The sequence below is a fragment of the Vulpes lagopus genome, chromosome 4 (genome assembly GCF_018345385.1).
Source record: "Vulpes lagopus strain Blue_001 chromosome 4, ASM1834538v1, whole genome shotgun sequence".
NCBI lineage: Eukaryota > Metazoa > Chordata > Mammalia > Carnivora > Canidae > Vulpes > Vulpes lagopus.
Genome location: NC_054827.1, coordinates 67,482,589 through 67,509,333, shown reverse-complemented (window position 1 = coordinate 67,509,333; position 26,745 = coordinate 67,482,589). Strand labels below are relative to the sequence as shown.

The following is a 26,745-nucleotide window of genomic DNA, read 5'->3' as shown; positions in this document are numbered from 1 at the left end:
TGCTCACAGGTAGTGTTCGCGTTCTTGGTAATCTGTAAATTTTGAGTCCACTAGATATAAAAGAAATTCAGTACTAAAATTATTATCTTTAAACATAAGGTTTGCGGAAGGCCATCACCTTATTTGACCCATATTCGATCAAACATAACTTAGAGGATGAGGGTTATGCTTGGAGAGCAAGAGGCACACCCTGTATAAGTCAATTTAGAATCTCTGCAGAAATGAAATGCAGATAGAAAAGAGCATTGCACAGTGTGGAATTTATTATTGTCAATATCACTATTATTAATATTTTAAAAACTGGATAAGGAAAAATTTCTATTAGTGAACCAAAAGGAAATTGAGCTCAGTCTTTAATAAAGTTTGATAAATTAACACCAGTAAAGGAAGGGAAGGATGAACTGAAAATGGAGATCCTGTATACTTCTGAAAGTGTCTGCCCTTTGTTCGAGGATAGATAGGTGTGAGATCACCTACCCAACTCCCTCGTACCTCATCAGAGGAAACAGAGAGGCAGTAAATTGCCCAAGGAAATGTAGTGCTGAGATGCTGTCTCACTTCCTTTCCCACCATGGCAAGACTCTGAATATGAAGAATTTTTTTACTCAAGATTTTTGAAAGATGTTTATTGCTTTATTGTGTTAAACATAGACGCTTTTCCTGCCATGCTTCAGGAACTATCCTCTGTCACTTTATTATAAAATGAAGAGAGTTCAATTTTAATTGGGAAGACCCACAGAGGGAGGTTTAATGATTTGGTACTGTGTGCTATGGCTTCAAGGTCCTGAGCTGGACTTAATGTGAAAATGTACATATAATGTAAACCTCAAGGAGCAAACAGTGTAGCACAGGGATTCTCAAACTTGAGAGCAACTTGCTAAAAATGTAGATTTGGGGCTTCACTTTAGAGGTTGGGATTCTGAGGCAGAGCATGGGAACGCACATTTTTAGTAAGCACTCACTCTCCTACCCCCTTGGGACCATGAGATTCTGATTCAGAAACCCCATTGAAGCAGATACAACTGCATAAGTGGAATGGAACCTCATTCAGAAAATCTTTAATAATAGCCTTAAGATTTCAGAGTAGGGCAGTCCTGGGAAAACTTGAATTGAATTCAGTTTCACTTCATTCCACTTCATTTTCCTCCTTTCCTAATTTGTACACACTAAAGTTTAAAATGTTTATTGTTTTGGTTTAAGCACAGATGGTTTTTCTTTCTGTATCAGCAAGCTTCTAGGGAGAAAATTCCTTGAGAGATCACTTGTTATTTTTTACTCAGCGCCATGTAAAGGAGTGCTTCTAAACGCGTGTCCTAAATCAATCTTAGGTGTTAACTCTCCGATATCCTCCTTTCTTCTTGTGCTAACCAGAATTTGTGATAAAAATTCAGCAAGTCAGAAAGGCAGGCCAGGGCCACTAGAATTAAGATGTCACATTGTATTTCTCATGTTCACTTTTCACTTTGCAGAGTTAAAGGGCTCCCATATTTTGGGTCTGACTTTGTCCATAAAAGCCAAAATGGTTGGCAGGTACCTGGGGGGCATTACAGTGTAGTGGAAGTCTTCAGAAGGAGGGTACTTGATAGGGTAAATGAGGTACCCAGCCTTTGATCTTCCTTTTTATGATGGTGCATCCATCAGCGCATTTTGTTAGAACTCCAGTTATTTGTTGGCCATGGCTCTTCATGAAGCGCTTCTGGTGAGACTGTTACCCTCCTCTGAACCAGACTTCCAGCTGCTCCACAGTCAATCTGGCTTGAGCCAACAGAGCTTTAATGGAAATTAAATTTTGGGGCCCAACAAAGGTAGATAGAACATCGTAGTGTATAGAGCCGTAGATTATCTGGTCTCCTGAGAAATCATTAGAGATGTGGGCTGAAGTGTAGGGCAAAGAACTTGTCTGTCTTATACTTTGATGTGTTCCTACTCCAAATATGCAGAAAAACACAGTAGTTAGGAAGCATTTTAGTTTGAATGAATGAGTAAAACCTGCTCTATCGTTCCCTGACTTCAATAATTTGTATACTGCCTTCATGATTCCTACTGTTCCCATCAAATATCCGTGCTGCTATTTGCTTAATAGTTTCTTGATTCATTAAAATTGCACTTTAGCTTCATGTTGTTTGAGGTTTGTGAAATTCTGGATTGTAGCTAATGCACATTAAAACAAAAACAATAACTAATAAAAAGAAAGTGTCTTTATATTGTACTGCCCCAAATCGCTTTGTATACCAGCAGTGGGGTATGTGTCTCTTACTTGAGAATATACAGTCATACTCTGTGTGCTATTATCATGACATTTTTAGACTAGAAATCTATTTTGTGTTTTGCTTTGCTTCACTTCCTTTTTGGCTTTGGAATGATTATTAGAGTACAAGTTTTGCTAATCCCGTGTGCAGAATGATACATGAATTAAATTATCACCATATGAAGAGGAATCACCCTATTCAAATACAATTAGAACCCTAGCTGCTCTAAATGTTTTTCAATTGCCAGCTCTAAGAAGTCTGTAATTACGGTTTTCCCCTACTTTGACCTTGACCAGCACAGGGACTTTGAGAATCTATCTTGAGAATCCCATTTCTGTTCTCTCAGTCCTAAGTGAGAATTCACTTTACTCCTCTTCCACTAATTATGCTGTCTGCAACTAGGTGAGAGATGACAACATTATGGCAACATTTATATATTTCAAATAATAGAAAGTTTACTAAACAGGTGTAATTCTGTTAGACGAAGAAAGAGGAAAAATAAAGCACATACATACACTGAAATATGTCATGAGATACCTTGAAAAAATTGGCCAAGAATACAAAAGGATAATTGAATAGATCTCAGGGACTACTTTTTTCCTGCTCAAGACTTTCCCTACCTATTAATTAAATGAAGAATGCCTTTGAGTTTTCTAAAGAGGAATGCTGTCTCCTTTTTCACTTATTGAAGTGGAGCCACACTACTTCACTAGGTTACAGAAGAGCTATGCTTCTCTGAAGACTTAATAATTGCTGAAATACCAACTCTTGATGGGTTTAAATAACATCCTCTTAATTTTGAAGCTTTCAGCCTTAAACCTCAGTTTGAGGTGGTGTTTGACTATACCGTGTCTTGATCTTCACGCAGAAACCTCTATGTGTAATTTCCCCCAAACATGAAATCCCTGTGATTCTTTCAATGAGATGTCTTATCCCTCAGGGGCAGATTTTATCAGTTCTGCTGACAACGGAGTTTTTGATAGCTCAAAACAGAAAATGTGTAACATCTTCATTCCTTTTCAGCAAAGAACCAAGAAAAACCAATATATAACCACAGTGCTAAACTCTAAAGAGTGAGAAAAAGCTGAAGTCAATATTTAAACACTCAAAATATTTCTTCCTACCTCCAAGCAAACCTGTGCTTTGCTCATAATAGCCTAAAAAATGGCCATAGGTTAATTTTTGCTTCTTCTAGCCATTCAGAAGGAAGTAATGAACGTATTCTTTCAAATGTTTCAGTGGAAATGTTATCATCAGCTGCTATTTATTACAAGCCAACTTTTTATTTTTATTCTGGTACTTTGGGCATTTTTATTTGTATTTTATTGGGCATTTTTAAGCCTCATCACTGGTTTAGATCTCGTAATTCAAGATCACTTGAATTACCTTAAAATTACTTGTGTTACTTCTGAAAAAAATAATTTGGTGAGAATATTAATGTCAACAAGATATAAGGATTATGAAGAGGCTTCAATCAAAACATTTAGAGACATCGTCAATAATTTCAGAATCACCATTTTAAAAAATTTTCTATGCTCATTTTACTAATTCACTAAAGTAAATAAATTTTCATAGTTGAATCCAGTCTAATGCATGTTTTTGAAAGCAACAAAAAGGCATTTATTTTAAATGTCTTATGGCTTAATGTTTTCTGCTGACGTTTCCTTTACATAGCTTGAGCTACCGACTATGCTGTGTAGTTTGTCCACTGTCATAAAGAGGTGTGGAAATTGCAGTCTAGCCAATGATGAGGGAATGAGAAATTATGATTAGAATTAATCTGCCAGGTTAATTTAATCACTTTATGATTAGGTTTATATTGGGCAGATAATCAGTGCTAACTTTCCACCCCATCCCTCAACTTCACTGAGCTCTGGGCAGTCTCATGAGATAAGAATAGGATATTGGTACATTTTGTGTAATGAGCGTGTATCTTCACAAGTCAGCACATTCAGAATTTTCATTCTGCTTTTTGCAAAAATAATCAAGAACCAGTCTATGAAAGAGCCATAACTGAGAGAGCTGAGAATTTGACTATCGCAGTTAAATTCCTGGTGTGTCAATTTAAAGACCTTTTTGAAAACCTGGTTATGGAATATTTTTTCCCCCAAAGACTCCAAGGCTATTTTCTAAGCATCGTGATTGTAATTTCATCACATGGTGACTACAGATACCTTTGAGAAGTTAAATGACTACATATATAATTTTTTTAAAAAGTGAATTGCTAGCAACTGAGAATATATCTGGGAAGACAAAAAGTAGAAAATGGAGATTTATTTTTCAGTTTACTTTCCAAATGAAGGGCTTTAGTATACTTATTCAACACTGTGGTAATATGACACTAGAATAAAATAATGTCTAAATGCTGGGATAAGAAAAGGAGGTTAAAAACCATTTAGTATTTAAGTTCTAAGTGAGACTGAGGAAGATAAATTTTTGTAAATTTATATTCCATTAAAATCTTAGAACATATCATTTAAAGATCAGCCAATGGTGAAACTGCAAATACATTATTTAGCAAACTTTGATTTGGGATTATTTATACAAAAGATATTAACCAGAATATTTTGCCTATGAAGGTGGTCTAAATCTCAGATTAACTCCAGCTGTTTATAGAAAAAAATATTATTCCTTAATGTCTTCAGATCACAATGTTTTGGGTGATCAATATATTTAAAAAAATTAAATGTAAACTTCTATGTAGGTAAAATTAAGTATAAAGTTAAGGAAGAAAAATTCTACTAAATCAGATGAGAAAATCATTTTGGTGATTAGTAAATTTAATGTTGCAATGGAAACAAAGCAGAATTATAGAAATTCAAAACAAGGGCTATTGCTTTGAAATGAAACTGACCTTCCATGAATTCAGAATGAATTTCAATTATGCTTAGAAGCCTAGCTTGTCAGTTGCATTTTCCTTGCTTTCCAAATGCACAATTTGTTTCAAATAACCAAATTAGGATATGGATGGTAGCTATTCAAATGTGCATATGATGTCTTTCTTAGCATAAATACAAGGGGCCTAAATACACTGACTATTTAGAATTTTTTTTTCCCCATCCCTCCTTTTTCTGTGTCCATCCTATTTGGTAACACAACAAGTTACAGACAGCTGTTGGATTTTTTGTGACTGGAAACAAATGTGTTGTTAAATTGTCTTCATATATAATAATCAAATAATTTTCCCTTTGCTATCATCCTCTGCTAAGCAACGAATCTGGGACAGCAAGGATTAAAATAGAGGATATTTCATTCAAAATAGCAAAAGAAAAAAATAAAAGGAAAAAAAGGAGAAAGTTAAAAGAACATATAATCAACTCACCTGGGTAAAGCCTTCATAATTCCTCAACTCTGAAGGAGACATATATAAAACACAAAGATGTATTTTGAAAAGCAAGAAAAGGAAGTAAGGATTTGAGTACTTCCTCTTGTTCTTCTTGGGATTTATCTGGGTTGTCTAAATCCAAAATCTGATTAGCATACTTAATCTTATGCAGTGTCAGGAATGATCTACCATCCTGTAATCAGTCTATTATTATCTGTCTTAACCATTCCTAAGTCTGTTTGTTTTCAAATATACTGTTAGTGAACAATGATGTACTGTGTGTTTTTGTGGCTTAGGAGTTTGGATAGGGGTATGATGTTCATGCGGTGTACATGGAGTGGAAGAAACCCCTCCAATAAAGGAAAATTTAAATGATCTAGTTTGGCTCTTGACACTGGTGGGGCTAACTATAAGGTAATTCATTTATCTTTGTGAGATACAGGGGCAGAAACTGTGGTGTACGGTATGGGGTGTTTAGTGTGGCAGAGGCTGTAGATTTTTGGTTGGGAAGATTTAAATTTGAGTCACATTTCCATATCATATGTTGACTTTGAGGGTCATCAGACTTCTCTTAGAAGTGCTCGTTTGTAAAACTGGGATAAATAATATTGGCCCTGATTAAGAATTTTTGAAATCCTATGAAATACGTAAATGAAAAAATTTAGAAGTACAGTTTAGAATCTTTAAATAAATGAGACATTTCTATTAAAGTAGCAGCAAATGATATTGCTCATAATTATTTAGGTGATTCTTATTAATGCCTAATAAAAATTTAAAGATTTTCTGTGGCTTTTTGCAAACACATATATTATGCTATATGTGTAAGAGGCTGGACAAAAGGGAAGTGATCAGAGTTGAAACTGCAGATTGCTATGCTAAGGAAATTGGACTTGATCTTTTGTCCAAATGGGAGTCTTTTTCAAGAATTCAGCAAGAGCTCTTTGGTTGCACTGTGAAGAATGAATTGGGAGTGAAACTTGAAGTAAGGAGACCAGTTTAAGAACCTGATGTAGATACCAGATGAGTAGCTTGAGTTTGGATGGTGGCAATGGACAGAAATACAGATTAAGATTCAATTAGTATTAAGTAGGAAAGAGAAGGAAAGAGAAGATATTGAGACTCAAGAAGTATTAAGAACTAAAAGTGATAGGATTTGGAGATTGTTTGGCTACAGGGTGGGGTAGGGTAAGGAATAAAGTAGAAATAAAAATAATAAAACCCAAAGTTTCATACTGGAAATTGCAGGATAATTAAAATAGGGAAATAGAAGCAGAAATGTACTTGGGATAAAAGACAATTTAATTGTACACATGTGGTGTTTGGGAGGCAATGAGATGTCCAAGGAGGTTATGTCTAATAGATAGTTGGAGATAGAAATCTGATAATTAAGTAGTGAAGGTCTTACAGAAGTGTCTAGAGTAACAAGAATATAATAATGCATCATTATTAAGAAAATTCTACAAGATAGCTCTGGTAAGTGGAAAGATGAAAAGATTTGGAGTGAAATACTTGTGTTCAAATTTTGGCTCTCCTCTTTATTCATAATGTGATTTTAAGAAAGTTAACTCCTCTTAGCCAACTGTAAAATGGGGATACTGATATTGACATTCATTTCATAGGGGTTTAAGGATAACATGAAATAACTGTCAACATTTTATATATAAAGTCCTATATAAATATTAATGTTATGAGAATAAGCTAACCAAAGAGTTCCAGCTCCTTAGGAGTTTGTTATAAATAGGGATCCATATGTAGTTCTGAGCAATATGCTGGGAGAGAAGAGAAAGGTAACAAATAATTTTTACAAAGGTCAGAAATCTGGATTTGAATTAAACTTACAGCTTATTAGTGTTAATTTAGATATATTGAACAAAGGGAATATACATACCCTCCTCATGGTGTAAAATAAAACCATGCATTTTATGTGATTATCTTAACAGAACAATGATAAATCATTAAAAATAGGATTTATCATATAGAATATTATGATTTATCATCATAATAAAATGAAAAATGTTTATTATTCATGAGGATGTTTGAGATGGCTGGGAACCAAAGAAAAAGATCAGTATGACAAACCCAGTAATAAGTGTAAAATAAGAGTATTTTTCTGAAATAATCATTATTCGACACCTATATAGCCATGAAAACTTTGAGGCCCACACTGATACGTATTTTCGTTTCATCCTTGACAGTGCCTCCCAGAACACACAAGGGTTCCTCTGGCTTACCACTCATGGCTACATTACCAGTGAAGACCTCACTACAATGCAGAGCAGATGATGGTCAGTACCAAGGCAGCCTCTGAGGTTTGAATTTGTGCATGTCATTGGGGCATCTCATTTGGAGTTCCAAATTCTCCAAACTGGCATTAGAATACTCAAGCTTGTTTCATAAACACAAATAAATCCAGCAAAAAGAGCAAAAATAACTCTTAGCAGCAAAGCCGTTGGATAAATGGCATTTTAAATTGTTTTTAGCGCCACTGATAGAGATGACTTCAGCTCACTGCTATCTGAAAGCAGTATAAATATTTATAAGGTACTCTACTGAGGTGTTCAAAACATCACACTGTTCCAATAGACTACAATTTCAGGGTAGAGTAAAATGGACAGGATAGAAAGTAAAACAAAAAACAAAAAACAAAAACCCAACCTTCAGACAACATCATTTGTCCATTTATGCTGTTCTAAAATGGATACGAGTACTGTTTTTTCAATTTCTGCTTCTGGGTGGTACTTTCACATCACTTAAAATGAAACCACCTCACAAGTTAAGTGGTTTGAATGTTCTTAATCCATCAGGGGTGAGACAGAGTCTGGTATAGTTTCCATGAGCCTAGGACTGGAAAGCCAGGGCACTTTTTTGTTCCTTATATTTTGTCTATTATCAGAATTTCTAGTTAGAAAAAAGTTTCCATTTGCAGAAAGGCTTCTTTTTTAACTTAAAATCGGTTTTAAAATTTCACAGCTGCCCCCACTATTCTGTACAGCATCATTACAATGGGAATTGTGAAAAGGAGAAATATACATTGTCCAATACTAGGCACTGTGTGCTTAGCAATAAAAGAGAAACACAGTACTCTTGAAGGAATAAAGAAAAGTTGAAAGTGCTATTTCCATCAATAAGTACAATTACATATAGATACCCTTCAGTGAAAATAGAATGAGGAATTTGCCTGTTAGCCCAATTAACATGCTCAAATGTTCATGTCTGGGAAAAAAAAAATCCCCAAATGATAAAAGAACTCAGGCTTTTCTGATTACCCATTTTTCCTATGCCATTTTTATTACTTGAATAACTTTCCTTTTTACCATTCTACTTTGGGCAAATAAAATGAGCCATCTGAAAATCTGTAGATGATAATAAACTGCACTTCGCTCTCACAGGAGCTGTTTGAATTCTGAGTGTCCTCGGAAGAAAAAGGACAAGGTGTAGCACAGGGGGAAATAAATAATTTGCAGCATTGAGTTTATTTTCACACAAAAAAACTCCTTTCCATTTTTCTCCTGTTGGGTAAGATTTTTCGAAGATGCAAGCTCTGGCAACATTATCCCTGACTCCGCGAGATACACCCTCTGGGTCTCTCACCTGGCCCTACCCGTATGGAAGCTCCCTAGTGTCTGAACCCCTTTACTGAACACCCTCTACCTGCACCAAGTCAAACTCTCTTGCCCTCTTTTTCCAACCCATTTGCAAGGACTTCTGGTTTGCCTCAACACCTAGCTCTTTTACATTTGTAGACAGATATTCCTATTTTGCTGGGCCTTTTAAAGCATAGCACATACATAAATTTCAACATTCATGATATGGATGTGGATATCCAGCAATATGTGAATACACACACACACACACACACACAATTACACACTCAGAACCTAACAGTTGGCTCTCATCTTTAATAAAATTTGTGTTGTGGAAATCTTATTCTAAATGATTAATGGATTTGTTTTACAGAAGATTTTCACTTACTATTTTGCTGTATACACATTAGCAACACAGTTCTAGAACCAGCTGTCTATTATGATGTGAGATTTAATTAAGTTTATTTGACTTATTAACAAACATATTCTCTCCTTCCACCTCATGGTCTCACCCTTTGCAGTTTCATTCTTTTCTGTCTTCAACCAAATCTCTGATCTGATCTTTGAAAAAGTTATTTCATCATTTCTTCCAACTAAATGAAATATGTGCACTTCTAATTCTAGCCCTTCCATGAACAGAAAAGTTCATTTTGAACAGTGAAAAGTTCAAAATGCAAAGACTGGTAATTTGAGACTAGTAATAAAAAAAAGAGACATTAGACATGTAACTTCAAATCTGATGATGAAAAAGTATTGACTGTATATATGTATATATGTGAACATGTGTATATATAAGAATATATACATGCATATATATGTATATATACTTAAATCTCTTATTTTTGTTCATATATACATATATATACACACACACATGAATGAAAATAGAAATTTAAGTCTTCCAGATATGACTACATTTAAAAGGGCTTTTATGTTTTTTATTTATACATCATTAAACAGGAGGATGAAAAAAAAAATAAAAAAAAAATAAACAGGAGGATGACTAAAATTTGGCTTTTTTTATTTTTCAGAAGACATTTATCAAAACATTAAAAAAATACAGAACACAGAAAACAGAAAATAGATACATATTTTAATGTATTGTTACCTTCATTTCCATTAGAATACATTCATGGTACTCGATCCATTAAAATTGCTTTACGATTCCTTTTATTTATATGTAGCTTATTCACCTCTCAGAGGTTAGGAATGTTAAGAATGATTATTAATAACAATAATTTACTTACTGATTTTCCCTGAGTATAGGATTAAATATCCAAGACTAAATTTATAACTACATTTTGTTGATATTTTACATTTTACTGTATTATCTGAACATGGAAACCTAGAACTTTGATACAATCTTAGACTCTTTAAGTAAATTTGGAATAAAACTGAACCTCATCACACTTCATAATAATCAAGGCACCTAATTTTCTAGATACTTATGTAGTTCAAATTTTATTATGTATCTAAATGTCCAGTGCAAGTCAATTTTGTCTAAAGTCCTAATAATACCAATAAGCTTTCATCAATTACGATGAGAATCATTGTTCATTAGTAAAATAAAGTTTTATTTAAGAAAATGATCACATTTAAGTTGAATGATTTTAGTATCTAAAATTTTAATTAACAATATTTGGTAAATTTGTTATTATCCCCTATTTTAATTTATTCTACTATTTTTTTTAGTATTAATTTCTACTTCCTATTAGAGGGAGACTCCTGCACTAGGCTATATAGTACAGACTGTTAACATTAAGTTATTTGACTGTTACTACAATCAATTGTGTGAAGAATGGTAAGTTGTAATTGTATGACTTTGATTAATTAATTGATTTAACTTTAATGGATTAAATTAAATAAATTTACCTTTTAGGATTTCGTTTTCCTTATCTATAAAAGAAGGTCACTGAACGACATATATTATCCTTAAGGTCCCTTCCAGTTCTCACATAAAATGACTAAGAGCCAAATTATATAAATTTATACATTTATAGACTACCTTTTAAAACAATTTCAAACTAGCCTTATAAAATATGACAGTTCTATGTTGTAAAATTGTGAATTACTACACTTCACTTTTCTCTGAATCTTGCTGATTCAGTTCTAAGATACACTTATTTTTATAAAGCTTCCTAGAATGTGTTGAGCTAAGGCCAAAAACCAAAATGTTGCATTGGGGTTTAATAAACATTGTTAGTAAATGATTACATAACTTTTTGCTAAGATAGATATAGCCCTTATCACAAAATGACATAAAGCCAGTGTTTTTACTGAATATGTAAATCTGGGAAATATTTAACATCTGACCATTGAGGAGAATTCCTTTCAAATATATTTAATTTCAGTGAAGAAGAGAATTTTGATTTGTCTCAACAGCAATCTCGAGCATAACAGATAATTATACATATTAATTGATTTTAGGTTTAAGGAAGAGGTTCCCTACACAGTGGTATGCTCTCACTTAAACTCTCTTTCGTGAAGGCATGGTATTCTGACCACTGGCAGAGTTATTAACATAGAAAATTCTTAACACTGATCAAAATAGATGTGGCAACACTGTAACAGCACCACTGCTGGAACAAGGAAGCCAGTGGAATACGATGGGAAATGAGCAAAAATCAGCTACTGACCCCTGAAAGAACCTTTAGGGTAGGGAAAAGACTGGACATAAAGCTTAAATTCGTTGAAATAATTTTGTCTGAACTTTTAAAATGAGAACTTTAGTGATTCGTCTAATGCTTACAAGAGGGGAATTCAGGTTTACATATTTTTGTTTACATTTTCAGAACATATGTTTTACAGTATGATTTTTCTTATTAGAAATATGGTTTTGTGATATAGAATTGCAGAGCACAACCAAAGAAAAAGTTTGGAGAAGGCAGACTTGGATTTAACAAAATCTGAGGCAGTGCTATAATTTATAAAAACACAAATTCTATGGTTAAGATGGAAAGTACCTGTCGAAAATATTTCTGAACCTAAAATGATATTTTGTGTTGTGACATTCCAAAGCACTAAATATTTTTAATCTCACTTGAGGAATAAGTTATTAGGAACCAAGTAATACTCAGAGTCTAGTTATTTGATTTAGAGATTGGGGTTCATTCCAATCCAGTGTTTGAGTAACTGATGGGCAATAGCTCGGCTCGGTGGCACAAAGAATGCCTGCTGCTTCCCTTTGGTCAGAACATCCACAACCTAAAATACACCATAATAAAATGTATTAGGATTTCAACACTGAAACACTATTTCTATGCTTATGCAACTTAATTAAAATGTGACGACTCTTACAGTGAATAACAACATAGCAAGTGACAACATCCACGTTCAAATGCAAAATTTAGTGCATTTTTAGTTGATTCAATGAGCTAGTGAATCAATTTTAATAAATATTCCAGAAAGCATATTCCCTTATGACAAAAGGAAAAAAAAAAGACATGAACAAGAAAAGTACACGCTCCACACTTACTTTCAAAGTGAAGTCAACTTTTGGAATAGGTTCCCTTTTATAAAGTTCTAAAAAACATCTAATTTCTATTTTTTGAAGTTGAGCATAAAATAAAATAAAAATTCTGTTTAGGCAAAGTCACAAAGGATTTCAGGTCTTCACTACTAATAGTGTATCCATTTGTTTTCTATACAAATACTTTGGGTTAAGCAAAACAGACAAGTAATTTATCTATCATTATACTACTGAAGGATGATGTTTTAAAAAAGTTCTTGTGCATGTATCTTTGTTATATAGTTTTGTTATTCTTGCCCTTAGTTAAGTACATTTTAAAATGAACAAGAACTTTTCAAAAAATTTAAGCATTTTCACTGATATTTTCTGAGAACTACTTGTTTTTAATGCTATAAACTAAAATACAAATGTCTAAGACTAAGCTTCCTGTTTCTCATCTTTGATTTCATGTTTACCTATTTTAAGCCCATTGAAAAGCTGAAGGAATGACATCTGAAATTAGAAAATGGCACAGAATCATCAACTCGAACAATCTCACAGAATGAGTTAACATAGGACGCATCAATTACACTGCAATCCATGCATGATGGGTGGGCCACAGCCATTCATTCAACTTGGTGAAAACATGTATCCTTGCTGCATGCCCAAACTGATACAGTCAGAGAACAATCAATAGAAGAAGGAAATTAAATTGAACTTTACCTGTTCTCTAGTGAACCAGCGGGCATCCTCTATTTCATTCTTGTCAACTTTAATTTCTGTAGACACTGCCACAGCTAAGCAACCAATCATTAAGGAGGAGGGCATTGGCCATGGCTGACAAGAGACATACTGAACATGGCCAACTTTGACTCCACTTTCCTCTTCTACTTCTCTCCGAACAGCATCTTCTATTGTCTCCCCTAATCAAATGGGGCAAAAGAACAAGTAGCTGATGAACATGCCTTGGACATTTTGTGCTCCGAATAGTTCAAACATTTGGAAATCACTTTGGACAGAAACCCAATTCAAAGAATCAGAAAGCACAAGCCTAAAACTAGACTGGAATCCAAAAAAACATTTCTTAAAGTATATGACCAAGTACATAATCAAAATGCCAGAAAACTTTTCTTGAAGGTCCAAATTTTTCAGCTACAGTGTAAAAATGGTAATACCCACAACTATCCAGAACCTAGTAGATAAACACTATGCAATTATTTTATATATCATCTCATTTATGTATTATCATCAAATAGTTATAAATTATCATTCCAAGATTTTTATAAGTGGTTGGCCTTTTCCTTACTAAAATCTTAAAATTTTTTATGTTGTCAAACAATTATTGCAGATAACTTTTCTTAAAAGAATTAAAAACCACATTAACACTAAAAGTTTAACATAAGATGAAACAGTACTTTTTATTTCTAAATGATTTTTTTCTTCTAGAAGACTACTGACTCAGGTATGATAAAATAAAGTAATGCCTAGAAGTGTACTTTTTATTTCTGATTTGTTGGAATTGAGAATTAGAATACAAGGAATGGTTTTTAAGTACATCTGAAAGTTTAGGAATATTTTGCTATTTAAATATAGCTTTTTATTTCAAATAGGTTGATGTATTTCCTATATTAAAATTAACAACTTATGTTCATCCAAAAAAAAAAGAGTGGAAAGTTAAGTCATTAGACTAGTGTTAAGATATCTGCAAGACCATAGCTAAAGATTAGTATACAATACATACCACAAAACTCCTATAATGAGAAAAAAAAGGAAGAACCAAAACAAAATTAGGCAAAGAATATAAACATGAAAAATTCAGAGAAAATGAAAATTGGATGCCTAAAACACATTTGAAAAAGATGCTCCATTAGGAGAGAAATGAAAATGGAAAACTACAATGACACTATTTTTCATACCTATCAGGATGGCAAATTATGAAGTATGAAAATTGTAACTTGGTAAAGATGTGGAAAAACAGAACATGTCATGTGCTGTTAAGAGCGTAAACTGGTAGGGACACTTCGAAAGCAACTTGGCAATGTCTACAATAGGTCAGGATGCTCATATCCCATGAGTTAGCGATTCTACTCTCAGGTATATATCCTTAAAAACTCTTGCAAATGTGCACAAGGAGTAGTATGAGAGTATTCTTTGCAGTATTGTTTGCAATAGCAAAAACTGATATAAACTAATTGTTCAACAGCAGAATGGAGTATTTTTTTTTCTGAAGAGTATTTTTAAATAAAATGTTTTATAGCAGTTAAAAACATAGCCTAGAGTCCTAGAAACAGCATAGTGATTAAGAGCATGGAGTCAGCATGCCCAGGTTTGTACCCCTGCCCTATCACTGACTAGCTGCTTGATCTTGGGCAAATTATTCAGCTCTTGTACCTCAATGCCCTATCGGTAAAACTGCTGTAAAGTAGTACCTACTTTGTGAGGCTGTACGAGGGTCCTATGATTCAATATATGGAAAGCCTTCAAAACAGAGTGTTGTGCAAAGTATGTTTACTGCTATTACTATAAGTGCAGATTAACATTGGAAGTTAAAATTAAACATGTGTATTAATTATCATTTATTCCACAGGTATTTATTAACTCCTACTACATACAAGGGACTGCTGTAAGGGTGCAGGCTACAAGGATGAATGAAATAAAGTCCTAGCCCTTATGCAACTTGCTTTCTGATATGAGCAGATAATAAATGAGTGGACAAACAGATACACACATATATCAGATAATAAATACCGAGATACATTCACACATACATACATACCATGTAAAACGGTAAGGAACGCTATAGTGAAAAGCCAGGCAGGATGACAGAATTGGGAATGCAGGGTACAAGGCTAACTAATGTATTTGGGGCTGTCTGGGAAGGCCTCTTTGAAAAGTCAACATAGTTGGGTCTAATGAAGGAAGTGAGGTGTAAGTCATGCAGATACTTTGGGTAATAGCAATATATGAAAGAAGAAATGCTGAATTTTTAAAACAGGCAAGATTATCCCACTAGTAAAAACAAATATCACATCACTTAAAATACACAGAAAATATTTTAAAATATCCCATTAAAAATGTCATAGCATGATAATTTGTCAAATGCCATCTAAATTTTTTTTTTTGGAAATTTTAAGTTACAGGAAAGTTATTATGAAAGTTATTAAGAAAAGGCTTACCAGGTTCAATAAATCCAGCAAGGCAAGTAAACATGCCTGGGGGAAATCTTTTCTGCCTGCCTAAAAGACACTTGGTCCCATCTGGATGAATAACTTGCATGATTACTACTGGATCTGTTTTTAAAAAAATCAGATGAATGAATGATAGGAAAAAATAATTTAGACTCACTGTCAAATAACATAATAAAAAGGTGTATCTCCCATAAGAACAAGACTCTGGTCTAAGATTGTTTCTTTCTGTTTCTGTTTATTTCAGGGAACTTGCATAGAATATTGTATCCTAAAGGAAGACTAATTTTGTCGTCTTCTTAATAGAAACATTTATTATATAGTTATGGTATGCTAGGCACATATATTTTTTTAATTATAAAAAAGTTAGAGTAGGTATTATACAGCATGAAGAAAATACAAATTTTACTGTAGCCAACGTGAATTTGCCTCTCCCTTCCACTCCAATCCTGAACAAATGTTTTTAAAAGCTAATGTGGCTCTATGATTAAGTTTAAGCCATTAAAAAGATGAAATTTAAATTAAATAACAGTTTATTTCCCAGAAGTCATTAAAGGCAGTGAATTCTCCTTACTAGGTCATGATTGAGAACTGGAGTCAAATGTAAAAGGCTCCTGAGCAGTGAAACCAGGTGTCACAAAGTCATGCATTTTACTCTCAGGAGACTTCCTCAGGTATTGCTGTTTACCTCTTATTTTTTCCACAAGTTTTAAAGGACTAGGTTTTCAGATTTCCAACCTACAGAAGACTCCAAAGCAGCAATTAGGAGGACAGAAGGTATAGGAAGACAGCAGCAAGGATGAAAAGCTAGCTGTAGGCTGTACTGCCTTGGTGATGCCTCAAAAAGGAACTGAATTTTGGGGGCTTTTGTGTGTTTTTTTTTTAATCTCTGCACTAAGTAGATCCCAATGGGGTAGACTTTTGAAATCATGTATTTTAACACATTCAAATTCATATCGATTGACTCAAGAGTTAATAAATGGTCAATTACACACAATGTCCCTTACTTAAAAGTCCTGGAACTATATGATACTTTACTATTTATAGTCTTAACAGTTACATTAATTCTTATTTTATTTAATGAACAGTTACATTTAATTCTTATTTTATTTAATTCTTATTTATTTAGTGAAAAGGTGAACCTCTCAACAACTCAAAATCTTGTCTTCCCAGAATGTCTTACTCCCGAGGTTCCAGATGGCTGAGATTTTACTGTCAAGGAAAAGGCTTACCAACTCTTGGATATGATGTATTGTGAACACCATGGAGGCTAGGGCAGTCTTCTTTTAAGCATACTCTTTTGTAGCCACCTTCTTCAATTTTAGTTGCACTTCCACAGGTTGGGCAGAACTTATATCGACTGTGCCAGGCAAGAACTGATCTTGCTTGAGCTACAACCCCTTTAAGAGAAGTATAAAAAGTTTTAGTTCTGTGATAAGTAATATCCAAGTAAAATGTTTGTAAGTCAAGGCATACACTATATTCTCTGAATAGCTGTGTGATCAAGTATTTTAGTATTCTTATTTTTATGAGGAATGTTTCTTTTGAAGTAAAATATCTAATCCAACAGATGACAGATGAAAATTTAACTTTTAATTTTAACTAATAAAACTTTCAGATAGATGTTCGTACATCTATCTTATGCACTATATTAGCTCAGCCTTTTACTACAGAATGATTTTTATATTTTGGATATACAAGATTGTAACGTATGGTGATTTTACAAATACTGACTTTACAATAGTGACTTTTACAAAAATACACTATGCAGCCACTTCCTAATTTAGACTTGGATCCTAAGAAAATATTCAGAGCAAACTGTAGGAACTTCTTTCTCCTGTCATAGGTGACTAAACCACAACTAGTCCGTATCACCAGGATATGTGAAACACATCCTGTTTACAATTGGAAACTGCACAGAATATTAAAAAAAAAAAAAAAAAAACACTAAAGTTATAATTCATGGTTAGCCCTATTCATAAAAAATGCCTACTAGAATAAATCTTAGAATATATATACTTTGGCCTTTAGCCTGCTACATCAAAAAGGAATATGGCCTGACCAGAAGTGTTATAATTGAAGCAAGAGAAGTAGAAATGCTGAATAGGCATTTGCCTGACAAATTTGCTGTCACTAAAATACATTATTTGGTTTAAGGATTTTTGAAAAAAAATCAGAATAACCATAAATAGCAGTAACAATGTTTTAAACTGCAAAAACAAAACCAATAAACCACACACAAAAACATTTTAATACCGAAATTCAACAAACCATAGGCAACATTAAATATCTGCCTACTACGTTACCTTACAATATGAAACTTATGCAAAGTATCTACACTTTTTCAAAACTGCTTCAATAAGAAGCTAATATTTATTGAGTACCAACAATGTGCAAAGCATCATGCAAAGATCTTTAATATATATCATCTTCAATCTTTTTTTTTTTTTTAATTTTTATTTATTTATGATAGTCACAGAGAGAGAGAGAGAGAGAGAGGCAGAGACACAGGCAGAGGGAGAAGCAGGCTCCATGCACCGGGAGCCTGATGTGGGATTCGATCCCGGGTCTCCAGGATCGTGCCCTGGGCCAAAGGCAGGCGCCAAACCGCTGCGCCACCCAGGGATCCCTTCAATCTTTATTTGTGAAGAACAAAACAGGTGTGTGTGTGTATATATATATATATATTTTTAAAGATATTATGTATTCATGAGAGACACAGAGAGAGAGGCAGAGACATAGGCTGAGGGAGAAGCAGGCTCCCTGTGGGAAGCCCACTGTGGGACTCAGTCCCAGGACCCTGGATCAGGACCTGAGCCAAGGGCAGATGCTCAACCACTCAGCCACCCAGGTATCCAAAAACAATATATTTCTATTAGACTACCTGATACAGAGGATAGTGTGAAATGGACAGTATGTATGACAGAGAATACAAATTTATTTTATGTGAAATGAAAATACTTACATAGCTCAATGAGTCACCTCACCTTATTTAATGTTTAGGGCAATCCTATGATGTAGGTTTGCTACCTTTGATGTAGGTTTTAACTACTATTATCCTTTTTTTTCTGGAGGAGGAAACTGAGGCACCAACAGGTTAACCATGTAAGTTTATATAACAAGAAAATAAAAGGACCTCAGTTTTCTAATTAAAAAAAAAAAAGAGAGCGATCCTTTTCATCTTAAAATTATATAGCTACAAAGAAAAGATGTTTTCTTTAAAAAGTGCAGGGTTTTCTCCATAGATGTGGAAAATAAAACATACCAATCCAGATTTTGGGAGGAGATATCTACGCAGTCTCTGGAGGGGCCCACCACACATCGCCTACGGGAAGGTGGATATTGAGAAGTGACTCCTTCCTAACCTTCCAATAACTTTAATTTAGCATAATTTACCTTACATTCCTTCCACTTCGTTGATACCCCTTATCAAATTCATCAATAGCCTCATATTACCAAAATGAAAGATCTTTAAAAAAAAAAAAAGTCTTTGTCTATCTTACTCAAATTCTCACCAGCATTCAATGTATTTAACCACTTCCTCCTTGAAATACTCTGCTCTCTTGGTTTCCATGAGCACCTTTCCCCTTACCTGTGGTCAGGCCACACTGTGGACAATAACTTTGATAGCATCTCTGTTTCTACTTGATCTCAAAATTTAGGAAGATTTGGGTATGATTCTGAGGCTTTCCTTCTTGCTTGCTCTCAACTCTCTATCTCAGTAGTTTTCTGAGATTTAAATAACACCTTCATGTTGATGACTCCCATAGGGGTAATTCCAGATCACACCTCTCCTCTGTGTTCCAGATTCTAATATCTTTCTCTAAAACTCAACATGACCAAGATTCAAATCTCGATATATTTAACTCTGTCCTGCTTCCCTTGCTTGTCACCCCGTTTTATCAAGAAACAGTATCACTATCTACCAAATTACTAAAGTCTCACACTTAGCAACCATACTTGATCTTTTCCTTCATCATTATATACCCCATACCCAATTCATTAGCAGGTGCTGATGATTTTTCTAAAATATACCCTGAATGTTTTCCTTTTCTCCATCTCTACCATGGTCACCTTAATTCAGGCTGTAGTCCAGGTTACTATCACTCTCTGTTATAATAGTCTCAACCTACTGATCAAGCCCTATTAGTTTTACCTCTACAGCATCTCAAATTCTTCCTTTCTCTCCATTAACCCAATCCACTGCAAGATCTTAACTGAGAGATACTGTACTCTCTAATCCGCTCTTAACAAGACCTCTGACTTCACACTCAATTACCTACAATTCATGATCTACAAAGCAGGCAGAGTGAGGGTTTTTGTTTCTTTTTAAACTATGGGTCTGGTCACATTTAAATGGAATTTAAAATAAAAACCATGGCATATAAGGCCCTGTGTGAACTAGCATACCCAACCACAGAAAACAAAATAGTCAAGGTCTTTGCCATTATGCTCAGTGTATAGCAGGTGCTCAGTAATGATTCAACTGAAGAATCAAGTAAAACCAGCCTGCATTAGGATTAATTCTGGGGAAACTAATCTTGGCTGATTAAAACTGTTTTAACTGCTCTGGCAACTAGTCCCCTAGAGTGAGAACTTTAGCAAAGTTCTAATGAAGATAGCCTAATATTGCTTACTGAAAAAAGTTTGCCTTCTATAAAATGAAGGTATGTGTGACTTCAAACCGGTTCCCAAAACAGTATTCTTTCCAACACAAGTAAGCCATGTTCTTTTCTTACCAGCTTCTTTTTCTTTCAATTGCAGAAGAGCCGGCATTGGAGGATGAAGAAAATAACAATTTTCATGTCTTTGCTTAAATTCTTCGGCAGCAACAGAATCTATACCTAGAGCAAACCAGGCAACCAACCCATCTTCTTCTCTTGGGACTTCTCCAGCATAATTAAATGACTCTTTTTTCATTTCAAGTTCTACTCCAAGGAAAATCAAGGTGATCTTTTCAGGCTGAGACAAATAATCTTTTACATCTGTGTAGTTCAGCTGACAAAGCCTGACTTCTGGCTGTTGGAAAGTTTCTTTATTGCCACCTAGAGTAACCAAGGGATTTAAATCTGAGAAGAGGATATAAACTGTGGCTGGATGGCTTTCTTTAGCTAGTAGCCAGTCAGAATTATTTCTTTTTTCACTTTTTCGGTCTAAGAGTGTCCTGCTAAAATAATTTTCACATTCTTCCACTTCATTACTTAGGAACCAAGGCTTCATCCCACTTTTAGCATTAGCTAGTAAGTTAGCTATATGCTTATAACCCCAAAATTTAGCAATATCCAGTGCAGTCTGCCTTGATTTATTGACAATGGATCTGTCACACCTACAGATGAAAAGAAAAATAAAATAGGAAATAAGCACTTTCTTTCATATTTATCACAATAAAATATTTCCAGATGCACAATTGCTCCTTTTTTTTTTTTTTTTTTTTTTGCACAATTGCTCCTTTAATGATTATGCATATTTTTTTTCTCTTAGTACAAGATTTGCTAGTGGGAAAGTTAAAAGAAATCATCGTAAATGATGAAAAGTTAGAGATAGTAGATAGTTAACATTTTTGAGAACTGTAAAATAAAAAAGCAGTAAATCTTATGTGTTTCAAGAAGAAATTAAAATTTTTACAAGGGGTTCTTGACAGTCATAGTGGGTAGATCTATGTTTTCTATTTGGGAGAAAAAGATTAGACTAACTCAAACTTTCCTTGCCATAAGTATGAAGGATATTTATCCCTCAAAAAAAGAAGTTAAAGGCTATTAGTTAGATATTATGCTATGTTTTTATATAATAATTACAAGCCCAATGGTATATGGCTACAAGAAAAATATAAGAAGTTAAACCACAGAGCCCTTCAAGTAGTAGTGCCTAAAATGTTTACCCTTTGTCAAGTAGAAATTGGACAACATCTGGGTGCCCATTCCTTGCAGCATACATTAAAGCAGTCCAGCCATTTTCAGAAGTTTCATTGAGAAGAGATGGAGAATGACTGAGGATTACAGTTAACCTGGCAATGTCTCCTTCAGCAGCTGAATAGTGAAACTGGGAAATTATTTCTTGCTTTGGGCTTTTTATAGAAGACATTTCTTCCTTGAAAAGAGGGAAATAGAAAAAAAAAACCCTCTCATTTTCAATTGCTGTTTATTCAATGATGGAACATTACCTGAATGCGCACGTAATTAGGATAGTTATGGTTTCTAAAGCCATATACTCTTCAAAAGGTAATTAGTGCTCAACTGTCATCACAGCATGTATTTCAAAGTCGTTTTAAATATACATTTCAAATATAATTCGCCATGGGGGGGTGTATAATATAATGTATAAAGAGTTTTGGTAATAAAGATAAGGAGGGGCATACTCTTGAGAAGGAGTGTCATGTAACAAGCATTATAAAGAGGAGGGGGTATCTGAACTAGACCAGAGGGATTTCATTATAGAGCAGGGGAATGAGGGGAGTTAAAGCAGACAGAAGTCAAGTCACAGGTTGTTGTTGTTGTTTTTTTTTTTTTTAGCAGATGACAACCAGTATTCTCTTAGAGTCGACGATACCAGAAACAGGTGCCTGCCCTTAGGAAAATTATGATCCTACAGCTGATCCTTCAGAGTTTCACATGAAAGCGATTTATTGGTTTCCCTGCACAACTAATTCTACAATCCATCTGGGATTGATTTTTGTTCACAGCGTGAAGTGGGGGCAAGATACATTTTTATGCCAGTGGATAATCCAGATGACTTGGCGCCATTCTTGAACTTAACGTTCGTCCCACTCCACTGCGGTTACTGTCCTGGCCATAAATCAGACGACCATTTATTTTGGATCTGTTATTGAACATCGTTCATTTGGTCACTTTGTCAAAATTTGAATCCAAGAAACTTTTTAAACCATTAACTTTGTCTGCTTTATTACTCGCTTGTTTCAGTAAGGAAAAAGATATATAGAAAATCTCATACCTCTTAATGAATGTTGTCTCAAGATGGATTGAAAGTAGTAGAGCACAAACTGAGCCATTCTTTGCGGAAATGGTTCATGCTTAAGTTCTCTAGGAGAACAAAGTGTTGTTTTTTTTTTTTTAAGGTATGGATTTTTGTTTAGTGAAATGCTATTAAGAATTGATTTGGGGATCCCTGAGTGGCTCAGTGATTCAGCGCCTGCCTTCGGCCCTGGGCGTGATCCTGGAGACCAGTGGAGACCAGGGATCCAGTCCCACATCAGGCTCCCTGCATGAGGCCTGCTTCTCTCTCTCTGCTGGTGTCTCTCTCTCTCTTTCATGAATAAATAGAATCTTAAAAAAAAAAAAAAAGAATTGATTTGGGGGGCAGCCCGAGTGGCTCAATAGTTTAGCGCCTCCTTCAGTCCAGAGCGTGATCCTGGAGACCCGGGGTCAAGTCCTGCATGGCCTCCCTGCACAGAGCCTGCTTCTCCCTCTGCCTGTGTCTCTGCTTCTCTCTCTCTGTGTCTCATGAATAAATAAACAAAATTAAAAAAAATTAAAAAAATTGATTTGGGATTCTAAGTAGGCTATCATCATTCTACGCAATATTGAGGCTAAAAAGGAAAGATCCAGGGCAGCCTGGCTGGCTCAGCAGTTTAGTGCTGCCTTTGGCTCAGGGCGTGATCCTGGGGCAGAGTCCCACTTTGGGCTCCCTACATGGAGCCTGCCTCTCTCTCTGTGTCTCTCATGAGTAAATGAAATCTTTAAAAAAAAAAAGAAAAAAAAAAAAAAAAAGGAAAGGTCGTAATCCATACGCTGTGACTGCTGTTGTCTCTTGTCTTTTTTTTTTTTTCTTTTTTTTTTTGTCTATATGAAAATGACTAGAAGGAAATTCACTAAATCTTTGGTAACAGATTTCTAATGAACGTTTTCTAATAGGATGTTTTACTTCACTAATAATAATAATAAAAAAAAAACAGAATTGATGTACCACACCTTTAGTGGCCCCTTTAGAGGCTGCTCTGCTTCCCCCGTGGGATTTAGGGAGTAAGGGAACTGACGTGACCATGAAGCTCATGCTGCTTGCTACACCATGGACAACAAAGTTTTTTGTCTCTGACCCAGGAGTCTCATATCTTTTGCCACCCTCCATGTAACTGTAGCAGGCTGGTTTGCTAGCTTTCAAGTAGGGGGAAATCTCAGACCTTCACAGTCCTTGGCAGGTTTACATTCAAAGGAAATATTGAATTTTATAAAATCAGTTTCCCGTTTTCTTGACGTTTTTTTTTTTTTTTTAAAGATTTTATTTATTCATAGAGACAGAGAGAGAGGCAGAGACACAGGCAGAGGGAGAAGCAGGTGAGTGTTCTCACGCTGCAATTTGGCTGATCAAGTGTACAGAAGAGGGAGTATGAACAAAATTTAGGGGAAAAAAAACGGGCTGAAAAGATGGAAGTGTACACCTTTCCAGTTTGTATCTTTCCAGTGCTTCTAAAAAGGGTCATATGTGACCACTCACCAAAGGGGAGGGGGTGGGATGAGCCCTCGAGTGTATACGACTGTTGAACCGCAGTTCTGTACACCTGGAACTAATACCACGTGTATGCCATCATTACTGCAATTAAAATAAAGGCTTAAAAAAAAAAAACCCAAAACAAAACCTCCTAGGAATGGTGAAAATACGTTCACAACTTCAGCTGGGGGAGGGGAGCGACTTCTCTATTAGAAAACCACTTTATGTTCTTCGATCTACCGATCTACAATGCACCTACTGCCTTCCAGCGAGGTGTCTAGAGGACTCGTGTACAAACACGATGCCCGGGACCGCACCTGGCCCCCTGCTGTCGGCGGGCCCACGGGGGCGGCCTCCCTTCCCTTCCGAGCTGCCCACACACGTCCCCGGTTCCTCGGGGAGGCGGGCCTCGGGCAGGGTCTTGCGGCCTCGGGTGCTCCGGGTTCGCAGCGGTTTCCTCGCCCTCCCCCAGGCCTCGGGCCGCAAGGGTCCCCCCCAGAGGACGATTCACGCCCCGCAGGGCGGTCCTGAGGCATGCGGGGCTCTCAGGAGGGAGGCGGGGGAAATGAATACTGGTCCCCGGTAGCTTTTTTTCCCCCCTTGTTTTGGCCGCGAAGCCGTCTAGATAGAAACAGGCGTCCTCTGCAGTCACACCTCCCCGAACTCCAGCGCCGCCCTGGATTGACCTCGTTTCTCACGGGCAGGTCCCCGCGGGGTCAAGGCCCTGAAGGTGGGACGGGGTGGCCCGGGGGAGCCAGGGGCTTTCCCAAGGCAACACCCGCCGCCCCGAAACGTCCTTTCCCCCCGCTGGGGAGCCCGGGGCCCCGGAGGTCACGGGCCCTGCTCAGTGCGCTCCGCGTCCTTGGCGGCCACGCCGGGCTCTCCCTCCTCCTCGCGTCCTTTACTCTCTGGTCGCTGCTGGGGGATTCCGTCCTTCAAACGTGAACCTGCAGGTGCGGCGGCCCTCGGCCTCCCCCACCTCCAGGGCCGGGCCGCGCCCCTGCCCCCTCCCGGGGGTGGAGGTAGAGATGGGGGGGGGGTGGGGATGGAGAAGGGGAGGTGGAGGTGGGGAGGTGGAGATAGGGGGGAGTGGGGGTGGGAGCGGGGGTGGGAGGTGGAGATAGGGGGGAGTGGGGGTGGGAGTGGGGGTGGAGAAGTGGGAGGTGGAGATGGGGGGAGGTGGAGATGGGGGAGTGGGGGTGGGGAGGTGGAGTGGGGGTGGGAGCGGGGGTGGGGAGGTGGAGATAGGGGGGAGTGGGGGTGGGAGCGGGGGTGGAGAAGTGGGAGGTGGAGATGGGGGGAGGTGGAGATGGGGGGAGTGGGGGTGGGAGCGGGGTGGAGGTAGAGATGGGGGGACGGCGAGATGGGGGTGGAAGTGGAAGGGTGGTGGAGGTAGGGGGAGAGGTGGAGATGGGGAATGGAGATGTGGAGAGGTGGGGGTGGGAGCGGGGGTGCAGATGGGGGCGGGGGTGAAAGTGGAAGGGTGGTGGAGGTGGGGGAGGGGTGGGAGGAGGGGGAGGGGGCGAGGGGTGGAGGTGAAGATGGGGGAGGGTGGAGGAGATGGAGGCGGGGGAGGGGATGGGGAAGGGGTGGAGGTGGGGAAGGGGTGGGGGAGATGGAGGCGGGGGAGGGGGTGAAGTGAGGGAGGGGGAGGGCGGGGAGGAAGGAGGCGTGTTGGGGGACGGAAGTGGAGGCAGGGTGGGGGGAGGGGAGCCCAGCGCTGCGCGCCCCCAGCTCCCGCCCGCGCCCCGCCCCGCCCCCCCAGGCTGCGCCCCACCCCGAGGCCGGCGGCGCGACACCCACAGGCGCTGGGAGCCCGTCACCCACCGCAAGGCGGGCTCGGGCGCCGACGCACTCGCCGCCGCCGCTACTAACCCAGAGGTCACCAGACCGGAGCAGAGCAGGAAATAGCCGCAAGACCCGGAAAACCCCCGCTCTCGCTCTTCCCGGCGCCGGATGCAGCCTCCCGACTTCCGGCGGAGGGCCGCCGTCTTTCCAACGGTTTTCTGGGAAATGTAGTTCGGCGGTCGCTAACCGTGCGCCCTCCTGAGGGGGCGGGGCCTCGGGGCGGGGCCTCGGGGCGGGGGAAGCACGCGTGAGGGGCCGGGGAGGCAGGTGCGGGCGCTGAGGTCCCGCATCTCGGCGGTCGGTCGTACCGAGGCGCGGGAGGCGTGGTGCAGACGACGGGGAACTGTAGGTGTGTGGAAGCGGTTGTAAGTTGCTCAGCGTTTCACACCCAGGGCCCTCACCTCCCCCCAGGTGTGGTCTGCTGCCCCGCGCTCTTTCCCGCAGGATTGGCTGCACGCCGCCCTGCGGGGCGTGGCCTGGAACAGGCGCTGCGCCTCTGAACCTAAACTCGTCGTGTGCAGAATGGTACCTTGTAGGGATGCCTCCTTGGTTTAATCGTTCTTTAAAAAGTGGATGGCAAGTGCCCACAGCAGCTCCTGGGGCTACTGGGGCTACGGTCATGCGTCCAGATCTCTTAGGAAGGTCAGCATTTAGTGCCCACAAC

The 26,745-nt window shown here is 37.7% G+C and overlaps 1 protein-coding gene across 5 annotated transcripts; it reads right to left on the bottom strand.

The window, feature by feature from the left end:
- Positions 1-10,162: 10,162 nt before the first annotated feature.
- Positions 10,163-26,209, bottom strand: NUDT12 (nudix hydrolase 12). Of its 5 annotated transcripts, none has more exons than XM_041753118.1 (7): positions 26,109-26,209; positions 21,670-21,874; positions 20,531-21,117; positions 17,024-17,191; positions 15,783-15,896; positions 13,330-13,529; positions 10,163-12,362 (listed from the first exon to the last, which is right to left on the bottom strand). In XM_041753118.1, the coding sequence occupies exons 2-7, from the start codon at positions 21,870-21,872 to the stop codon at positions 12,252-12,254; spliced, it is 1,383 nt and encodes a 460-aa protein (XP_041609052.1). In that variant the 5' UTR covers positions 21,873-21,874; positions 26,109-26,209; the 3' UTR covers positions 10,163-12,251. The 5 variants fall into 5 exon arrangements, with proteins under 5 accessions (XP_041609052.1, XP_041609048.1, XP_041609051.1 ...); XM_041753114.1 differs by having other exon boundaries at positions 21,670-21,878; positions 26,109-26,180; XM_041753117.1 differs by having other exon boundaries at positions 21,670-21,878; positions 26,061-26,157.
- Between the last annotated feature and the right edge of the window lie 536 nt (positions 26,210-26,745).